This window comes from Urocitellus parryii, unplaced genomic scaffold, assembly GCF_045843805.1.
Source record: "Urocitellus parryii isolate mUroPar1 unplaced genomic scaffold, mUroPar1.hap1 Scaffold_145, whole genome shotgun sequence".
NCBI lineage: Eukaryota > Metazoa > Chordata > Mammalia > Rodentia > Sciuridae > Urocitellus > Urocitellus parryii.
In genome coordinates, this window is record NW_027552032.1 from 234,780 (window position 1) to 255,768 (window position 20,989).

The following is a 20,989-nucleotide window of genomic DNA, read 5'->3' on the forward strand; positions in this document are numbered from 1 at the left end:
AGATAGAAACACTGGCATGAGATGACAGGCCCACTTGGATTCTGCCCCTTACATGTTCCCACTCATCTACACAGTGTACACGTGTAATGTGACATTCATACATGCATTCTGCATGGCCTAATTGTTCAATGTTTCACTATGGAGGCCAGACACAGGGGGCACACTTGTCATCCCAGCAGCTCAAGAGGCTGAGGCAGGAGGATCACAAGTTCAAACCCAGCCTTGGCAACTTAGTAAGGCCCTAAGCAATTCAGCAAGACCCTGTCTCTAAATAAAAAGAAAATTTTAAAGGGCTGTCGGTCTGGTTAAATGGTTAAACGCCCCTGGCTTCAATCCTTGGTGCCCCAGAAAGAAAATATTTTAAATTACACTATTTGAAGAAATTAACAATTTGGTATAAAAATAAAATTGTTATAATTAAAAAAATGGATGGTACATGGGCTGGAGTTGTAACAGTAGTAGAGCACTTAACTCACATACGTGAGGCCCCAGGTTCCATCCTCAGTACCACAGTGCTGCAGTCTGGCTGGGCACAATTCAGGAGCCACTTGTCAAAAGAAACGAACTTTATTTTTAGAACACACACACCGAACCACACAGCTCTTCAGGAATTCCCTCAGAGCCCAACTGCCACCACCAGCTTCCCATAAGCCTCTCAACCTCCCCCCCCCCTCCTACTCTTGAGGCCGATTGGCTGGGTCGTGTGGGCAGAGCCAAAAAAAGTCCCCCAATTAGCACCTCCGTGGTCTGAAATGGCAGGGAAACAGCCCAGTGAGCATCACCGCAGAGGAGCCAATAAGCTGGCAGCTAGAAGTTTGCTGGGGCCGCTGTGAGCCAATCATCAGCTGGCAGCTGGAAGTTTGCTGGGGCCCCTTCGGCTGTGGCTCTCAACACCACAGAAAGATAAATTTAAAAAAATAAAGACATTGTGTCCATCTACAACTAAATTTTTTTTTTTAAAGTGGATGGTACATGGGGCTGGGGTTTTGGCTCAGTGGTAGAGCGCTCACCTAGCATGTGCGATGGGTTCGATCCTCAGCACCACATAAAAATAAGTAAATAAAGGTATTGTGTCCAACTACAACTAAAAAAAAATACATATTTAAATAAATAAACTAAAGTGGATGGTACAAGTAAGACACTGTACAACTCATTTTTTGGTAAAGGATGACAAAGTTTATGAATAGCAGAGATCCCAAAAGGTGGTATGCTAAAAACTGTTACTCAACTTATCTTTGAGGAAACACAAAACCTCAACATTTCCTCCCCAGCCACTTCCTTCTTTTAAAAGTGTTATAAAGCACTCATCCCATCTTCCTAACATGGTTCTTATTTTTTAAGAGAGAGTGAGAGAGAGAGAGAGAGAGAGAGAGAGAGAGAGAGAGAGAGAGAGAGAGAGAGAGAATTTTTAATATTTATTTTTTAGTTCTTGGCGGACACAACATCTTTGTTGGTATGTGGTGCTGAGGATCGAACCCGGGCCGCACGCATGCCAGGCGAGCGCGCTACCGCTTGAGCCACATCCCCAGCCCACCTAACATGGTTCTTGAAAAGAAGGTTTGATCTTAACGTGGATCTTTCTTCATCACATGCCTCAGATCTTCAAAAAAGTTGACCTTTAAATTCAATTTCTTCTACTTTTACCCTGCAACTAGATCTATGCTTGTAAGAAGATAAACTGGGTTTTCCTTTATTCAACAAGACTTTAGTGAGACCCTGCCCTGAGGAACCCCTGACCTAACAGGAGGCAGGCAAGCTCATGCGTGGTCACAGGATCCCGATGTGTCCTCGTGCCACAGGAGCCTGGTGAACTGGGAGAAGGGAGAGGAAGAACTTCCCAGGAACAGGAAAGCAGATTTTGTTTTGCCCCTTCCTAGAATCCAGCACATCCCAAATTCAGGAAACAAAAGGCGTTTCTATGGCAACCCCAGAAAAAGACAGAGAGGTAACCTGACCATGGTGAGGAGAGCGGGGCCCAGGAGGCAGGGCAGTGTGGGAAGTCCTACTGCCTGTCACTGTGCACCAAAGCTCCCTTCTTCCCTGCCCACCACCCAATCAGGGAGCACGACAGAAATGAATGGAGAGGGAAGAGCAGAGGGTACAAGGAAAGGCGGCATCAGGACGGGTGCCACACCAGGCGCTCAGAGTGGAGTCTGCAGACTCCCTCCTGCTGACCTGCAGGGACTCCATGTAAACGGGCAGCTGGAGTCAACAGCAAGTTCTGTTGGTTTTCTAGACTAGTCAACGTGAAGAAACAACCCAGCTCTTACCAGTGTATCTTACACACAAAATATTCGCAGGCACTGTCACACTCAGGGATGAAGGCACACAGCACAGGTGACTTCATCATCAGAAGATGGCGCTGTGGATACAGCAGTCCTGCTCTGGGTCCTGGCCTCGCTGAAGGCAGGGGTGCTCACTGGGCAGCTCTCAGGTGGACTGTGATTCCCAGCACCAGGATCCAGCCAAACAGGTTTCAGGCAGGGCGTGGGATGAAGGCCACAGGTGCACCTCCTGGCCTGACTGCCCCAAGCCAGGTGCTCCTGTCCCAGCCACACCAGCCCCTCTGTGGTCTGCTGCCCTTGCCTGGCTGGCCAGACTCCTGGTTGGATGGTGGCTTCCCAGCCTGGGTTCCCAAGGCTGGGCTCCTACTCCTCAAGTGCTCATCTGTTGACCCCAAGCACCATCATGCCACAGTGGATGGGCCCAGAGGGGCTTTTGACCTCAGTGACACTGTGCTGAAATCTGTCCCCTCACAGACTTCAGGGCAACCATCGACAAGAGACACCAGGAGCCAAGATGAACCTGGAGATGTGGTTTATTTGGTCCACCCATTTTGAACCAGGGCTAACATTTAGAATGGGGCTATTTCACACCGCCTCTTCTGCCTCTTCTGAAGACACAGCAACTCTTCCCACATGGCAGTCACTGGCTGGGGCCAAGTGGGACACACTCTCCAACTGGACCTGCATGTCCCCCAACTGGCCAGCTGCACTGTCTGCCCTTCCTCCTTCCTCCACAGGTATCTGGTGGAGGCCACTCATCTGGCCCCGATCCAGCAAATTCTCCCCTGGGGCCCTTGATGACACTTTTCTAGTTAGGTACATGCTAGTTCATCAGAGTGAGTCTAGCAACACAGACCCTCGAAACAGAAAGGGCCTATAATTTTTTCTTAAAAACTTAAACAGAGAATTAACATATGACCCAGCAGTTATGCTCCACCCAGTCACCCAAAAGAGCTCAAGCAGGGACTCAGATACTGTATGCCACTGCTCAGAGAAGCAGCGTCCACCAGCCAAGGAGGAAATGAACTGTGTCCATCAACAGATGACTGGATAAACAAGATGTAAAGGGGGCGGGACAGGCATTAGATATAATATTTAATTTAATATTATCCAGCTTAAAAAAAGAATGAAGTTTTGATACATATTACAACATGGACGCACCCTGAAAATATTATGCTAAGTAACATAAGTCAGTCACCAAAAGACAAATAACTGATTCCACTCCTATGAAATACCTAGAATAGACAAATTCATAGAGGCAGAAAGCAGAACAGAAGTTATCAAGAACTGGAAGTTGGAAGAGAAATAGGGAGTAATTGATTAATGGAGAGTTTCTATTTGGGGTGATAAAAAAAGTTTGGGAAACAGTACAGGTGGCTGAACAACACTGTGAATGGGATTCACACCACTGAATTGTACCCCTAGAGATGGCTGACGTGACAGTTTTACTTTACAGATACTTGATCAGGAGAGAGAAAGGGGGAGGAGGCCTCAATTCCTTTATTCCCAAGAAGCTCCCTGATCTCTGTGAGGTCACCTGCCACTCCTGGGCCAGCCGGCACCTTAGCCACTCAGGGACTTCTCAGAACAAAAGTCTCTTCCAGAGACTTTCCACTCCGACCGAGAAGCAACCAGCAGCCTCTCTTGCCAACAGTATGAATGCCACACCTGTTGCACACTCGCTCCCTGCCAAGCACTGTGCTGGGCGCCCTGGACCTGGGTCCCCACTCCTCCCAAAGCCACACTGCTGCATTACTGGCACCACCCACAGGTGACGAATGGAGCCTCAGGCAGCATTAATGGCATGCCCAAATCACACAGGCAGTTAAGTCACAGAGCTGGAATTTGAACCCGTGAAATAAAATCTGCCGGTCCCTAAATCCTTGGCCTAATTCTTCTCCCACAAGCCTCAGCCAGGAGACCCACGGGACCCAACACAAAGCAACGTAGGAAATTCCTATCTACTGCCACCAAAATACTGATGGCATCACAAAGAAACATACACTCACATGGTCTGCAAGCATGAGGCAGTGATAAACATGGGCAGGGCTTGGAGCTGGGCAGTGGGGTGGAGGGAGCTGGGCAGTGGGGTGGAGGGAATTTGAAGCTTGGATCCACCACCCACTAACTGCAGCTACTTAGACAAAGATCCAAGAGGACATTTTCACATTTTACCATGTGAGTGAGTTATGGCTGACCTCCCCACAATCCGGTTTTGGCAGAAGAGATGGCACTTTGAGAAGAGTTCAACAAAGGACTGCCTGCAGAGAAGCAAAGCATGAGGGGCGGAGAGGCACCAGGGCCAGCAGCAGACAGAGCCACTAACAGGAGCTGCTAGCCAGGAGGAGGAGAGGTAGGGACACGGCTCTGGACTCTGTCCATCAGTCCAGCCAGCGCATCCCAGTGATGGAATCAACCAGAACTAAGAGGAAGGGCACCCAGAGAAGAGCCAACAGCACAGAGAGCAGGGTGGACTGTGTGGCCAACACCCTCCAGGAGGGAACACCACATTGTTCAGGGCTGGCCATGGGATCCCTGGTTAACCACTTAACCCTAGCACTGGCCGGCCCCGGGGTGCTGTATGAGCTTCCGCACATCCAGATCTTTCCCTGGTGCCTAGACCAAATCTACCATGGCAATTCTGCGGCTCTGAAGGATCTCCCACGGAGGGTCCCACGATCCGAATCCTAGGAATTGCTCAACGGCTGAACCGGGCCTGGTCATTTCCAGATCCCACCAATGCCCGGTCCATGTGGGCATTCAATAAATGTCTGCTAAGCCATCTTCCTTTTATCATGTAAAGTGATAGCTCAGGCTCGGTGGCTGAAAGGCCCTGGATTTACTGCATTTTTCTGTTACGTGCCAACTAGCGAAGACCACAAAGGGCTTGAGGGGAACAGTAAAGGGGGGAATGAATAAGTCGTTTCTAACGAGGCCGTTTTACAGGCCTCACACCTCCTCTGGGCCAAGTGGGCTCATGTCAGAGGCGAGATCTCTTCTGCAACTGTGGAGACCAAAGAGGAAGCCACGGAGGGCACAGAGACAACGGGCCGATTTTCGAGGCTCCACCATGCTACTAGGAAGGAGGTGCACACTTCCACCCGGGGCTCGGTGGGGGCACCACATCCAGGGCCCTCATTAAGCCTGCCTACGCCAGCCATTTGTCTGAGTCCAACACAAACCGGCTTCTGACAGAGCAGGGAGAGTGGGGGTGCAGAGCCAAGAACACTGCACCCAGGGTGCTGGTGGGAAATGCCTGCCCACTGGCCGAGAGTGGACCAGCCTGGCAACATGCACTTGAAAGTGACTGTGAGCACTTCCTGCCACGGTCTGAGTGTGTCCCCTACAAGTTCACAGGCTGGGATCTCAATTCCTCTGTGCAGCAGTGCTGCCCGATGGGACCTCGTGGGAGACCTCGTGGGAGACCTTTGTGCAGGGCTCAAAGCCTCTCTCCAGGGACGAGTCTCGATCACTCTGTGAGTCTGCATTAGCTACCATAAGGGCAGCTGTCATAAAGCAAGCCCACCCTTGTGCTCCAGCTCTTCTACCATCACCTGCTTGCTCTTCTGCTTTCCACCATGAGCTGAGGCAGCACGGCCCCCCCACCACCCTCACTGGTGATGCTACTGCCCAGTCCTGAACTTCCCAGCCTCCGGCTGAACTTCCTGGTTCCGACTTTAAGTCACATTTTCCTTTATAAATTGACTGTCTTCCAGGTGCAGTGGTCCAGTGGGTCTATAATCCCAGAGAGAGGGTGAGGCAGGAAAACCACAAGAAAATCACAAGTTCAAGGCCAGCCTCTGCAACCAAGCAAGGCCCTAAGCAACTTAGTGAGAACCTGTCTCAAAATAATAATATGGTGGGGATGTAACACAATGGGGAAGTACCCCTGTGTTCAATCCCCAGTACCAAAAAAATTAAAAACAAACAAAAAAGTTATCCAGTCTACCAGGTGCAATGATGCACACCCGGAATCCCAGAGACACTGAAGGCAAAGGCAGGAAGGTTGAAAGTTCAAGGCCAGCCTCAGCAACTTAGTGAGACCCTGTCTCAAAATAAAAAAAAAAATAAAAAGGGCTGAGGATGTATCTCAGTTGGTAAAGCCCCCCACCCCGCCATGTTCAACACCTAGTATGAAAACATGAAAATTTAAAAATAAATAAATTATCTGGTCTCAGGAATTTTGTTCGAGCAATAAAAAACTAAGACACCTCATCTCTTCTCAAACCTGAGTGTGTCCCAGACCCTGGTACTACTGTCTGCTGTGTGCCTGTCACTGGTCGACTGGGCTGGACTCCTCTGGAGCACTGCTTGTGAGATAGGGCATGGGACCAGGCCAACAGCGCCACCACCAGCCAGCAGTGAGACCTGCAAGGCATTGCGGACCTCATCATCGTCATCTTTTTTTTTTTTTTTTTCTGGAGAGGGGTGGGATACTGGGGATTGAACCCAGGGGTGTATAGCCTCTGAGCCAATCTCTAACCCTTTTTATATTTTATTCTGAGACATGTTATCATTAAATTGCTTAGGACCTTGTTAAATTGCTGAGGCTGGCTTCTAAGTTGTAATCCTCCTGCCTCAGCCTCCCAAGTTACTGGGATTACAGACACATGCTACCATACCCAAACAGTTTCTTCATTTTTAAAAAGAGAAAACTAGAACACCCCTTTCTATCAAAATTGAGCTTCAAGTCTTGTCTCCATTGTTTGATTCTCCACTAAAATGTTAATATTGTTTCCAGGATTCCAGTATTAAAATATATGTCACCTAAAAGGAGAGAAGTAGCTAGGAAAGAGTGGCCGGGAGAAGGGCGAGCCCATCCTCCTCCAGGCTGTCTTAGCAGAGGTTCGTTTCTTCAGCTGGCTGTCCCTGTCACACTCTGGAAAATTCAGAGAATCCAGGCAACAACCCATGCAGGGCCTGGAGGGGAGAGCAGGAGTCCAACATGAGCAAACAGCGGGCAGCTCTACACGCAAGAACCTCTTCAGTTTTAAGAGGACGTGGTCTGAGACACCAGGCACTCTGGACAGGAAGGGGCAGCTTGCTGACGGTCAGTACCGGACATAAAGATGACTGGACGCATCTTTAGTAACAGGTAACATGCTCCCAGCTTCTTCCTGGCTCCATCTTGCCGGTTTTCCCCAACACATCCGTAGCCAACTCTGGCGAACTCTCCCACACAGCTGCTGCAAACGCTCTGCTCCATCTGAATACAGGGTGACAGAGCGACTGGGCCAGGCGGCCATCCCAGGCAGGGCGGGCTTTCCCTCCAGGCCTGTCCAGAGGTGGGTCAGTTGTGGGCTTGGAAGCCAAGAGGGTGTCCCATAATACGTTAGCAGGACACCCCGAAGTGCTTTGTGAGTCTCACACACGCGCTTGCTGAACACTCATAAAGCAACATTTAAATTACTTTGTGGCAAATATAAAGTTGCATCAAAGACAGTATCTTATGGTTTAACTGCACTATGGAGCAAGAGAATATGTGAGCTGACAGGGAAACCCAAGGGCCACATGGAGAGCGAGATTTTAAACAGACAATAGAGCACACACACTTGGAAAATGCAGCTTCTGTAAATGTGCGGCTCCTACACGCTGCAATCATGATTCTCAAACTGAAAGTAAAGTTAATCCGAGAAAGAGCCTGAAGTAAATAAAAGCAAGCAGAAAGCGAAATACTCTTTCATTGTACTCAACTGTGAAGCTGCACCTATCAACAATTCTAAGTTGTTCCAGTATAAAAATGAATATGGCAATCATCACAAATTCTTAGTAAAGGATACACTGATGTGAACCTTGTAAAAAGTCTTTTTAAAGTTTGTTTTTTAGTCTAATTGCTTTATCAAATTGTTTTGTAGTCTGACAGCTTTGCCAAGACCAGCGCGAACACCGCGAAGCCTGGAAAGGATCAGAAAGGCTGTCTTGTCCTCCTGCCTCCTGACAAAACTGTTTTGCAATGAGAATTTGGTGACCGGCCTTTAAAAGGCCATCTCCTCTGACGAGCTCATTTAGCCAATCTGAGATACCACACCCAACCCAACATCACGGAAGGAAAATACACCCAAATGGGAGAATTTGAAATTACAGACTTTTGACTTCCATTGCATTTTTATGGACCAAAAAGCTGCAGAAAAACAAACCATCAGTGTATCAGGGCCACCAGTGGAAAGTGATACTGCCAGGTAATAACCTGGGCATTCCAAAGAGCCAGGGTCTGGATGGGCCCGACTCTCCAAAAATGCTTGATGATTCTTTTAAAAGATAAACATCTTTATTAACAGAGATTTAAAATAGGAAGGGGTAATGGATTTAAACACTACACCATGTACATGTGTATCAAAGCATCATATTGTACCCCACAAATGTGTTTGATTTTTATACTTTTATGTTTCAGCTTTTAAAAATGGGAAGGGAAACTAATGAATGCCATCACTCAACTGCTCTCCAATAACAGCTGTGTGTAGGATTCACTTTTGTTCAAAGAGAAGAAAATCACTTGCCAGATGCTTTTCTAAGGCTCAGAAAAGCAGATCCTTGCATGCAGAATGCAAATTGGCTTTAAAGCACAAGTTTCTGCAGCTCAGTCCTCGGGAAAGACTGTGGTCTGTGACCCCAACAGTCAGAGGACGCAGGTGTCCTTGCAGACTGCTAACGGATAATGCCTTCCCACCTCCGCTCGGTCAGAATCTGAATTTCAGTCTTGAAGCAAAACTGTCCAGGGCTAAAGCAAGCCCTCTCTTCACCCTTAGCCCGAATCATGTAGCCACACACCTTCCACTGTGAATCTCCCCTCAGCAGAAATATCCAGACGTTCCAGCCCATGCCTTGGCATCCCCAGGGTCAACGGGGAAAAGACTGCAACCACAAGGTCAGGTTCTAGTTCAGTAATCTTATTTTCTCCTGCATCTTTAATTAAAGTGGACATATGGGGTTAAATACGTATTTACTTACATAAATGTGAGTTTAAATAAATGTACATATGTGTGTATTTCTACACATCCATCCACTAACATACATGCTTAAAATTGAGAAAGATGAAACACCACTAAGAAGAATCAAATAAAACAAATATTCTAAAGGCTAAGTTGTACTTATTTAAAATCATGTTCCTCAGCTGATGAAACGGAATTTAGGGCTGGGGTTACGGCTCAGGGGTAGAGCACTTGCCTAGCATGTGAGGGAGGAATTGGGTTCTATCCTTAGCACCACATAAAAAAATAGAATAAACTTAAAAAAAAAAAAAAACAAGATTTGGAGTTTAAACTGTACAACTTTTTATGAGGAATACTGTATCCCACTAAGAACTGAAATTATGATCAACTCCAACATTTCTCCTTTCTAAAATAAATCTATTTTAATTTGCAAAAATTGTATCTATTCATTGTGTGCAACATGTTTTGATAAATGTATTTGCTGACTCCAGCATTTCTTCCACAGATATTTTTACAACAAAGACCAAAAATATTTTAAGAAACAAAAATGCTCATGCTCCAAGTAACAGGAGTTCATGGACTGGTGCTAAAACACGCAGTCCTAGACACTGCGTGCGGCCCAGCTCAGCCCTGCGGTGCCTGGAAAGACACGCACACCTGCTCACAGGTGGCCGTGGGGCCAAGGCAGCAAACTGACCATGGAGAAGACAGCTGAGAAGAAATGAGCACTCTTCTATCTGCAGGAGAAAGAGCCCAATGGACAGACGGACAGATAGACAAACTAACCTTGGCTGTGTGTCCTGCTTTCCTAAAGAATCCAGAGAATTGTACTTGCATGCCCTGGTGTCCCCGCTGAGCTGCGCCCAGGACAGAGGTGCTCCAGCACCCTGAGATGGAGAGGCTGCCTCCACCATCCCACTCAGGCAGGAGAAAGGCCGGATTCAACACCGTTCCACCCACAAATTGCCTGTCAGGTCTGAACCCCCCAAAAACCCGCCAGCGCTTTCCAAGACGGTCAGCACCATACTTAGAGGAACATTCTCAAACTATTAGCATGACTGAAAACTCTGATTCACATCCCAAGAGCTGAAGGAGAACATTTATCAAACAGCACTCAGGTCTCAGACCCCAGCATTCCTGAACTGACACGCAGGCTCTACAGTTGGGGACAGCCTCCTCCAAGGGCCATTCCGATGCCACGCATGGGACACTGCGCACCCTCCCCCTCTAACCCAACCTTGCTTCTGCACCTGATCACAGGACCTTTGACCGTGCCCTCTAACCTGGTGCCAGTGTGGGCTTGTTCCCTGGAATGTGTTTTTTAGACCTGGGAGACAAAAATCTGCTGTTAAGAATGTTCCAAGATTTCCTAAAGACAGCTTCAATCGACTTCCCGGGTGGTAGGGCCATAATCCATACCCGCTCACACAAGGCAGCGATTAGGAGCTGGTGGAGAAGACAAAAAGCATTTGGTCTTGGAGAATTTTTTATTCCGAAAGAGCCTGTTTCCCATCCACGAATTTGTGACTGTATAAATGGTGGATATAAATAGTCTGAGGAAAGAAAGCCGCCCTTCCTAGACACGGTGCCACCCCGAGAAGGTAACGGCTAGGCAGCATGTCCCTCCAGCCCAGAGCCCACCTTCCCTTCCCAGACCCCACAGCAAAATCACAACCCAGAGAAAGCCAAACCACCCCAGAATTCAGGAAAAGTGGAAAACAACCAAGTGTGTTTCTCTGTCGCCCCAATTTGCGCTCTCGATTTTACCCTGGAGTAAGAACTCCGCAGGAGGCTAGAGACATGCCAGTGGAAACTAGATCCCAGCAAAGAGGTCACACAGGAGCTGGAAAGCCTTCTCACAAAAGCAGACTTCTGAGAATGAACTAAGGGGAACACGCCACCTACGATTTCTTCTGCCTTTTGACACCAAGTGGCATCAGGCCTTTTGCCCCAGGCACTACCTGTGACAACAGGAAGCCCGTCAAAAGGAACAGAAAATGTCCAGTTTCAGTGAAGAGCAAAGGAAGAAAGGAGAGAGGTACATGAAAGACCCTTAAAAACACTCCTGGCTATAAAAGCTCTAGAATGTTTGCCTTAATCCTCCAGCTGCCTCGGGTGCGGTACAGTAAAACAGCCGGCCACCCCCGGCCACCCGGCAGCCACGGCTGCAGCGATTCAGGCTGCACCTGGGATTCTGGCTTTTCTCTCCTATTTGTGTCTCCAAAAAAGGAGCATATCAGGTGCACTGCAGAGCAGTGCTGGCCGCCTCTGTGCCGGCCAGGTTCAGAACGAGGGCTAAAGGCAGCAGAGGCAGGATTCCAGGCAAAATTCTTCAAGTCAAAGTTGCAGGAAAAGTTTTTCATTCTTCATTTGAAAGGGGAATTCTAATTAATTCATTAGAAAACTACACCACGCTCTTCTGTGTTGAAACCCAGTCTCTGGGCTGAGGGTGAAGCTCAGTGGCAGAGCTTTTGCCTGACACGGGCAAGGACCTGGGCTCGATCCCCAGCACGGCCAAATATTAAACAAATAAACAAAACCTCGACTCCTAAGGCTGAGGAGCTCTGCTCAGCCTCACCCACCCGTCAGGGATTTCTGATACTGAGCCCGGGTGCCTGTGTAGCTCCAGAGCGTGCTGCGAAGATCAGAAATATGCTCTCACAGAAGCCCCCACGGCAAGGGGCTTACACTCGATAGGCACTCAAATGTTTGCTGAATAAAGTGGTCTATTAGAAGGGGAGGGGTGAGGACTGCGTGATGTGACTTAGTCTGAGCTTCTTCCCAAAGACACCATTAGCAAAGTCATTGCCACTTCACTACAGATGAGTAGATCAAAACACACGTTGGACACCTAAGCCCTGACAATAAAAGATATTTTTTTAAAGGAACTCTTTGGGTAGAAGGGGCTATAGTAGGAGTTTTTCAAGTTTTTTTATTTTGATAAATATCAAAATATTCTTGCCAACAATACCTGTTTTTTAAAGGGAGGGAGTTTCAGAGTAAATAATTTGGGGTTGAGTTAAAATGAAACTCATTTTTGTTCCTAAGCATGTGTTATCCCTTCCACAATCCCACACCACCAAAACAACACACATACACACCACGGTGATTTTGCCCAGTTACTTCAATAACAAACTCAGCTGTCACTTCTTGTTACGGTTACATCTTGATCCCAAGGGTGAAGTAACAGGACACCTTCACAGGACCCCTGCCGGCTTCCATTTCTCAGGTCACCTATGTTCCTAGCCACCATGAATGCCCAAAAGAAATTCCAAGAGTTTCCATTTTAGGGGGAAAAAATCTGTGTTCCCCAGTTGCTGAGCAGGAAGCTCAGGGAGCTCTGCAAACGGCCCCGAGCCACAGCCGCCACTGCCCACATTCTCCCCATCCTCTGCTGCATCCTCTAGCCTCAATGGGAGAGGGAAAGGGACTGGTCAGTGACGCTGCAGGAGTGGAGGGGGGGGGTCTGGCTCTGTCCCCATGCAAGGGTTCAGGGTCCCACAGGTCCCCGTCGCTTGGCCTTGCCACAGGAACCCCTCTGGCTGGGTAGAACTACCTCTTCCCCTTTGTCCTGACTCCAGCAGAGATTAACTGGAAATGGAACCAGAGACCAGAAACAAGACAGCTAGATTCTAAAATGGGGAAGAATTGTATTATCTATAAAATCAAATTTTATACAAAATAAATCTATTAAAATCATCCTATGACACATCAAAGAATTGTGGTTTTTTCTACAAAATCAGTGTTTCCCATAAACACGACCACGCTTCCTCACAGCAAAGTCCCCACCCACATGGAGGCCGCCACGCAAGGTCACTTCACAACACCCACATCAACAGCACAGCCTCAGTCTCCCAATCCTGCAGAAAGAAAGCCGCAGGCAGCATGTCATGTCCAGAGAGCCCTCCCAAGAAACGGGACAGCCAAGCAGGGCTAGCACTGAAACTGGGAGCTAACACCAGAAGCACCTTCCCTGAGGCACCGCACGCCAACTAGAGAGCTCCTGATCGGTCACACCACTTACCAGAGTTGAGTGATTTACTAGCAAAGCTGAGCCTTTTAAACAACTAAACAGATGCCAAATATCCACTAAGTATCAATATCTACGCAAGACACTTGACCTTTTAACATTCAAGTTTTATCCATATATGGGGCAACTCCCAAGTTCAATGACATACACTAATTTGTTTTTTTAGTTTTTAATAACTGGTTTGCTCATTATAAAAAGTAACATCCACCCATTGTACTAATTTGGAAAACAGAACGTTTTAAAAGACTATTAAAATCACTCACAAGCCCACCATCAGAATTTACTCCACACATATATACATGGACACACACACATACACACACACACACACACACACACGTAGACAGGGAAATACAGAGACAGATAGACATGAGTGTACTACATTTCCTTCCAGTCTTGATTCTGTGGACAGAGGTGTGGGCTTCATGGTTTAACATACTAGAACTCTGCTGAAGCCCAGATTTTGACCCTGCCCCTGGGAGGCTGAATTACAAATTACAAGAGGGGTTCTGGTCAAAGGGGAAGCCCAGCTGGCCACCCAGAGGCGCACCCGGCAAAGCCTTGCCTGCACTACATGGTGGAATGTTCCAGTAGGAGTCTCACACTTACTGTGGGGTCTGGGTGTCATAGAGCCTCAGAACACACCCCTATCACGTGGGTCAATGTCCGCCAGGTGGGCTTCTCCTGTGTGGAACTCTCCCATTCTTCTCCATTGAATCACAGTAACATAGAAGCACACAGGGGCTTCATAGATCTTCTGTGCCACTCGCTATCAAGAGCAGGGTTAGGGCACCAAACTGTATCAACTCGCTGGGGATCAGTAAAACTATTCAAGTAACTCATGCATGCATTTTGTTTTCATATTCTTTACTATAATAGGACCTAGTATACGGTAAATGCTAACTCAAAGTCATTATGAGCTATGACACTAAAATAATTTCTACAGGCCTAAAAGAAAGTGCCACTAAAATAATGCAAAACTTCTAAATTATACTAGGTGACATTGATAAAGAGGAAAAAAAAACAAATTTCTCAAGAACTACTTTGTGGTTCTAGGGGCCCATATGCAGGCAGCCTAGCTCAGCAGCGACACCTTGTGGTGGAAGCTTGGCTTACAGCATCAGAGTATTTTCCAGAAAGCAGGAAATAAAACCCTGAGACATCCAAGTTCTAGGACAGGTGATTCCAGCAGTTGGCAGTGCCAAGGTCCTTTTATGTAACGTAATCCCACAGGCGTCAATGTGATCTATTAAGGCCACAGGAAAGAAAGCTAAAGAACAACCCACTTGTATTCCCAACTCTTGGGTCTGTGTCTGTAAATATGAATCCAGCAGCACGATGACTAGGTACTCAGATGTGTCTGTCTCAGCCTCAGTGACATCAGGACAATCACAGCAAGAGCAACCATCTGGCCACCTCCAGAAAGGCCATCTCAGTTTATCTATTTTCAAATTCATTGGAAAATAATAATATTAAACTTCTGACAATGTCCTTCTTAGTAGATTCAAGGTCTTTTAAGAGGAGTTGATAAATATTAAGGAATGGATACAGTCTTGGGGCTTAGTTCAAGGGAAGAGCACTTGCCTAGCATGCATGAGGCCCTGGGTTCAATCCCAGTACAGCAAAAATAAAAATATGTACAAGTGTGTGCAGACATGTGTACACACACACACACACACAAGGAGTATAGCCAGAAATGAGCAAATAGAAAAAAGCAGTCCAACTGCTACATCGATGTTCATTGCAGCTGCTGCGCCCCTCCCATGACTCAGGCAATGGCAAGGCCGTACTGAGGTGGATGGCGCAAGGTGTCCATCCTCTGGAGGAGCGCAGTATGTTTCTGGGAATGGGCTGATTTGTTTTTGTATTCCTTTAATAAGTATAGTTGTGATTTCTCATATGACCATTAAGTATGAAGGAAAAAACATGACTTTCCCAATTAATGCAACTACTTCTAAAGCATAGATCTGTTGGCTCTAAATACAATGATTCAGCTGTGGAGCGTAAATTGTTAATGTCTAATGAAAAACTCCCTGTATTCCTGTCAAGGAAGTTTTTGAGAAATTAAATTAAAATCTAGAGAAGAAAAATTAATGTTAAGAAGATAGATTAGTGCTTAGTACTGGGCAACTTGTTTTTGTTCCTGTACACAATGGTTTGTGCTCTTACTCTTGTTTGATTAAAATTAATAACAAGTCAACCACTTGCTGTAACCATGACACCGGTTCCAGTCAGTAAGTCAAGAAAGAATAGTCAAGGTATAGGCCAATAGTTTGGGACATTTGTAACTATTATTAAAAGTTAACTAAGCAGAAACAGCTCAAAGCAAAACTCGAACTGAAAGTACAAATGTTTGCTTATGCATAAGCCAAGATACATTCTTCTATTCTAATTGTAACTACGTAATATTTTGTTTCTTTGAATAATGATTCCTGTTTTGTAACCACAAAGTACTGTAAGCCTGCCAAAATGAAAAGTATATATGATCAACTTCACAAGTAAAGATTGGGATCAACACCTTCACTTTGGTGTCTGTGTTGTTTCTCCACCCCCTCTTTCGCCAACTCCTCACCATCCGTTAGTCTCCTGAGACCCCCTGTTGGAGCTGGTCTCCGACATGCAGCACAATTCACAATAGCAAGACTGTGGAACCAACCTAGATGCCCTTCAATAGATGAATGGATAAAAAATATGTGGCATTTATACACAATGGAGTATTACTCTGCATTAAAAAATAACAAAATCATAGAATTTGGAGGGAAATGGATGGCATTAGAGCAGATTATGCTAAGTGAAGCCAGCCAATCCCTAAAAAACAAATGCCAAATATCTTCTTTGATATAAGGAGAGTAACTAAGAACAGAGTAGGGACAAAGAGCATGAGAAGAAGATTAACATTAAACAGGGATGAGAGGTGGGAGGGAAAATGAGAGAGAAGGGAAATTGCATGGAAATGGAAGGAGACCCTCAGGGTTATACAAAATTACATACAAGAGGAAGTGAGGGGAAAGGGGAAAATAATACAAGGGGGAGAAATGAATTACAGTAGAGGGGGTAGAGAGAGAAGAGGGGAGGGGAGGGGAGGGGGGATAGTAGAGGATAGGAAAGGCAGTAGAATACAACAGACACTAGTATGGCAATATGTAAATCAATGGAAGTGTAACTGATGTGATTCTGCAATCTGTATATGGGGTAAAAATGGGAGTTCATAACCCATTTGAATCAAAGTGTGAAATATGATATGTCAAGAACTATGTAATGTTTTGAACAACCAACAATAAAAAAAAATTTTAAAAAGCAGTCCACAGCAGAGACACCCAAGAAGACCAAACAGGACCCAACATTTCTGAGGCTGGTATGTAAGGTGGGGCTGGTAGGGAGCATTTGTGTGTCCACAGAGCAAACGCTTGCTTTAACCAGCCTCGCCTAGTTTATGAAGGGTGAATCAATATTCCCCCAATTGATCAATAATAGGGGAAAATTTTCTCCCACACCTGCTGCCCCAGACAGTTTAAATAACTGGAAGGACAAAAATATGTTTTAAGGTAAGTAGACGCATAACACAAAGTTTTAGCTTGGGTATTTCCGTTATGCCCACCCTAAAGAATATACCAGAATGGGCTGAGGTTGTGGCTCAAAGATAGAGCACTCGCCTAGCATGCGTGGGGCACTGGGTTTAATCCTCAGCACCACATAAAAATAAAATAAAGATATTGTGTCCACCTACAACTTAAAAAAAAAGAATATACCAAAAAAGACCAGTGTTCCAAATGTCTGCTCACAGGCCACTCTTTCTTCTCTGTTCTCAGTCCAAGAGTGCCAAGGTCCCAGTCCCGAGTCCACCATGGTCAGAGTTCCCAGGAAAGGTGAGGGAGCACTACCAAGGGCCAGTCTGGTCCACATGGGGGGAGCCCCGGAGCAGACAGGCACTCCCTCCCAGTCCAGTCCAGCTCAGGAAAGGAGAGAGAAGCTCCAGACCATGACGTCACACTCCCCCAGGACCCACAGTCCTCACCCACAGGGCCCCGCCCCTCCTACAAGGGGCTTATCTACAGGACCTGAAATGCTGCAGATGGCTTTATTGTGGTGTTTCTGTACCACAGAGTGGTGCTTTTCCTTCTAGTATCTGAATGCATGAAACAGATGAAAGACGGGGAATTCTGAGTTCCTGAGACGAAGGTACAAACAAAAGCCCCATCATAACTCCCCAGGCATGCATCAGGAGCAGGGCAAGCTGTCAAGAGCTGGGTGAGGAAAACACAGCAAGAGCATGTTTCTTAAACAAGAAACAATCCCTTGCTGCATTTTAAAAAATATTATTTTAGTTGTCAATGGACCCTTATTTATTTATATGCAGTACTGAGAACTGAACCCAGGGCCTCACATATGCAGACAAGTGCTCTTCACTGAGCCACAACCCCAGCCCTCATTGCTGTACTATTAATTTTTAAAATTAAACACATTACCTTTGGTTTTTCTAGACTAGGTGCCAGGCACTGGTCAAACACATTCTAAACTTTAACTCATTCAACCTCCCCAAAACCTATAATAATCATTGTTACACTGTTATTTAAATAATAATTCTTTGTATCATAATCTATATTATATATAATCATATAGTACATAATTATATTTTATTAAAATAAATTGTTATTATTATATTTTATTATTAGCTTATTTAATAAGCTGTTATTTAATAATAATTCACACAGAACTTCCACAGATATTATTTCACTCTGTCCTCAGGGAATCCTGCGAGGCAGCTCTCGGGTTTGACATCTGTCTTCTCCAAGGAGCAGATGGCATCCCTCTGTAAATTCAGCTTGCCAAGGACCCGAGCGGTCAGGAAGACAGTGCCCTCTCTAGCTCCTCTGTTGGGGCGAAGGATATGTTTTGTTCTTCTCAAGGGAGGGCAGGTGAACCCGGTGTGTACGTCACCTGGGCAGCAGGGTATTTTCTGAAGCTACATGGTCACATCACTAAACTCAGATCCCCCTGTTAAGGGGAGACAATGAAGAGACACCCCCAAGATAATCAGATTGTCACTAGGAATAAGAAACTGACAGGCAGGGCCACGTGAGGGGATTAGCAGGAACACACACCTGTAGAATTTGGTGGCCTGCCCGAAACCCGGTTTCAACAACAGGGAGCAAATGCAGACCCGAGGCCAGAGAATCCCCAAACACATCCCCAGCTCAGGGCATTTTCCTTCTAGACACAAGTGACAGGGATGGAGATCCAGAGCACTTCTGCCACAAGATGGCAGACGTCTGCACAACACAGGGAAGCTGGGACTTCCTCATCCAAAGATACGCTGAGGAAGGCCCAGAACAAAATAACTCGTTTTGATCCCAAACAATTATGGTTCCCAAATGTAGCCATCCCTTGGGATCCATGGGGGACTGGGCCCAGCACTGCCTTCCAATGCACACTGAGGTCCACAGGTGCCCAGGTCCCTCATAGAAAAGGACAGAGTATTTGCATTTAACCTACGCACATCCTCTGAATCCCCTAAATGAACTCCAGATGACCTGCACACCTCCCACAATGTGAGTGCTGTGTGAGTAGTATCACACTGTGTTGTCTAGGGAGTGAGGACAGGAGAGAAGCCTGCACGTGCTCAGTAGAGACAATTAATTTCTCCACTGTTTTTTGAAGTTGGCTGGCTACACCCTCAGATTTAGAGCCCACAGATGTGGAGGGGCACTGTTCACTCTCGACACACACAACAGGGATCCTCCCCCTAAAAAGGGTCATAACTTGCAGACCTGACACCTCCTGAATTCCAGTCTTCTCCACCTCCCTTACCTACGCACACCAAAACAAGTCAGAGACACCCGCACATCAGTAAGAGGGTTCCTAAACTCAAAGTCAACGCAGAAATGGAAAATCATGATAAAAATCAACACCAAAGCCAATGGGAACAGCCACAGAGCGGAGTATGAGGTGCTCACCTCCAAAGCCAACAGCAGGTACAGGGGCGTTAAGGCAGGAGCTTCTCGCAGGTCACAGCTGACACCCAGGGCCAAGAGGATCTCCCGGAGGACTTCGTATCTTCTCATGTTGCTGGATTTCAGCAGGTCGAAGTCTTCTTGGGTCTGCACCATGAAGGAGCTGGGAGGTAGTTCTAAGTGCACCTGGACAAAAAGACAACACTTGTTAAATCAAGGCACTTACAGTCTCAGAGAGCTTCTTCAACAGGTTTTCTAAAAGTGTGAATCCCTCTCCTCACCAACAGCAATATAAACTTTGGACCTGAATATCTGAAAAGTAATGGCAATAAAAACAAAAATATTCAAAAGGACCCTTTCATTGTTGTTGTTGTTGGTGGTGGTGTTACTAGGGACTGAACCCAGGGGTGCTCCACCACTGAGCTACTTCCCCAGGCATCTTCAATTTTTATTTTGGTGGCCATCCTGGGGGTTAACATCCTGAGTTGCCCAGGCTGGCCATGAACTTGTGATCCTCCTGCCTCAGCCTCCTGAGTTGCTGAGATCACAGGTGTGTGCTACCACACTGGGCCCTGGAGGGCCTCCTGCACTTTTTGCTACCAGGCTGAGACGTTGGGTAGAGTCAACCCTAAGGGGTTATCAAACTCTTTACAGGTTGATTTTTATCACCAGCTGTGTGACCTTGGGCAAGTCACTTTAAGTTGGTTGTAAGCCTAAGTCACCTGCAGTATCCTTGTGCTGAGAGCCTAAATGAGGTGCTACTGAGATCACACAGGGAGGCAGAGGGCCAAGCTGAGAACGTCCACCCTGTCCGTCAGTCCAAACTGGGAAGCAACTCCTGGAGGACAGCATGGGGAGCATCTGCAGGAACTGAAACACAGGGGACCTCCCCCACTGCCCTCCTCGACCTGGTACAATTCTAAGACTCAGAGCCTCACGTGCTTACCCAGACCTGCTGTTCAGAGAAAATCAAATCAGCTCTACCACCAGCCTCTGTCTCGCACACTGGAACTTCCAGCTAACCTGAGATCAGATTTTAGTTGTGTTTTAAAGCCTAGAGCTTCCAGGATACCAGCAAAGTGACCAGAACTAGTTTGCTTTACTTGGTTTTTGTCCACTGTATGGAGACCTTCTGACCTGAAGATTAGGAAAATAAAAAGCAAGGTGCCAGCCTTTGGGTACCTGCACAACTCTCGATTCCCACCTGAGCTCTGACCAAGCCAAAGACTCTGTCCCAATATATTGTCTACAATGGTCCAGATGCTAACATCGAGGCCACACCTAAAAGGTTTGGGAACACTGTCCAACATGGTCCCCACGCTCCAGTTAGGCATCAGTGGCTGGGGCTTCCCCACAGACTGAGCAGGCCTGTCAGTGGGCAGCAGGGTTCCACCTGTCCTCCAGACAGCCCCGGGCAGGGAGGAGGCAGAAAGCGGGAGCATGGGTGGGATCTGTGTACTCTTGTCTCCTTGCCCCAAGATGGGCCTCTGCTCTCAAGGGGACACAGCCAGGCTGGTGGACAAGCCACACCACAGTGGACACACTTCCTTCAAGTGAGCAGGTGGCCATCCTGGGGGTTAACATGCCAGGAGTTAAAATGAAGGAGAAATAAAACAAGCACAGTTCTGTTCCCGCCAGAGCTCAAAACAAAACACAAAAAAAGGAACTGAAAACCAAGGGAAGAAATTGGGACCAGAAAAGACTAAGAGATATTAACAAGCCCAACCAACCCATCAACCAGTAAATATTTACCATGGGCCAGCTCCTGTGCAAGGATTTGAAGGATAAAGAGAA

General features: G+C 46.7%; 1 protein-coding gene across 1 annotated transcript in view; it reads right to left on the bottom strand.

The window, feature by feature from the left end:
• Positions 1 to 5,651: 5,651 nt before the first annotated feature.
• Positions 5,652 to 20,989, bottom strand: part of LOC144251651 (Fanconi anemia group A protein-like) — a 33,024-nt gene continuing 17,686 nt past the window's right edge. Inside the window, exons 9-11 of the mRNA XM_077794461.1 lie at positions 19,199 to 19,381; positions 7,344 to 7,491; positions 5,652 to 5,776 (exon numbers count right to left, since the gene is read on the bottom strand). Coding sequence (XP_077650587.1) covers positions 5,652 to 5,776; positions 7,344 to 7,491; positions 19,199 to 19,381 — 456 coding nt within the window. The remainder of the gene's footprint in view (positions 5,777 to 7,343; positions 7,492 to 19,198; positions 19,382 to 20,989) is intronic.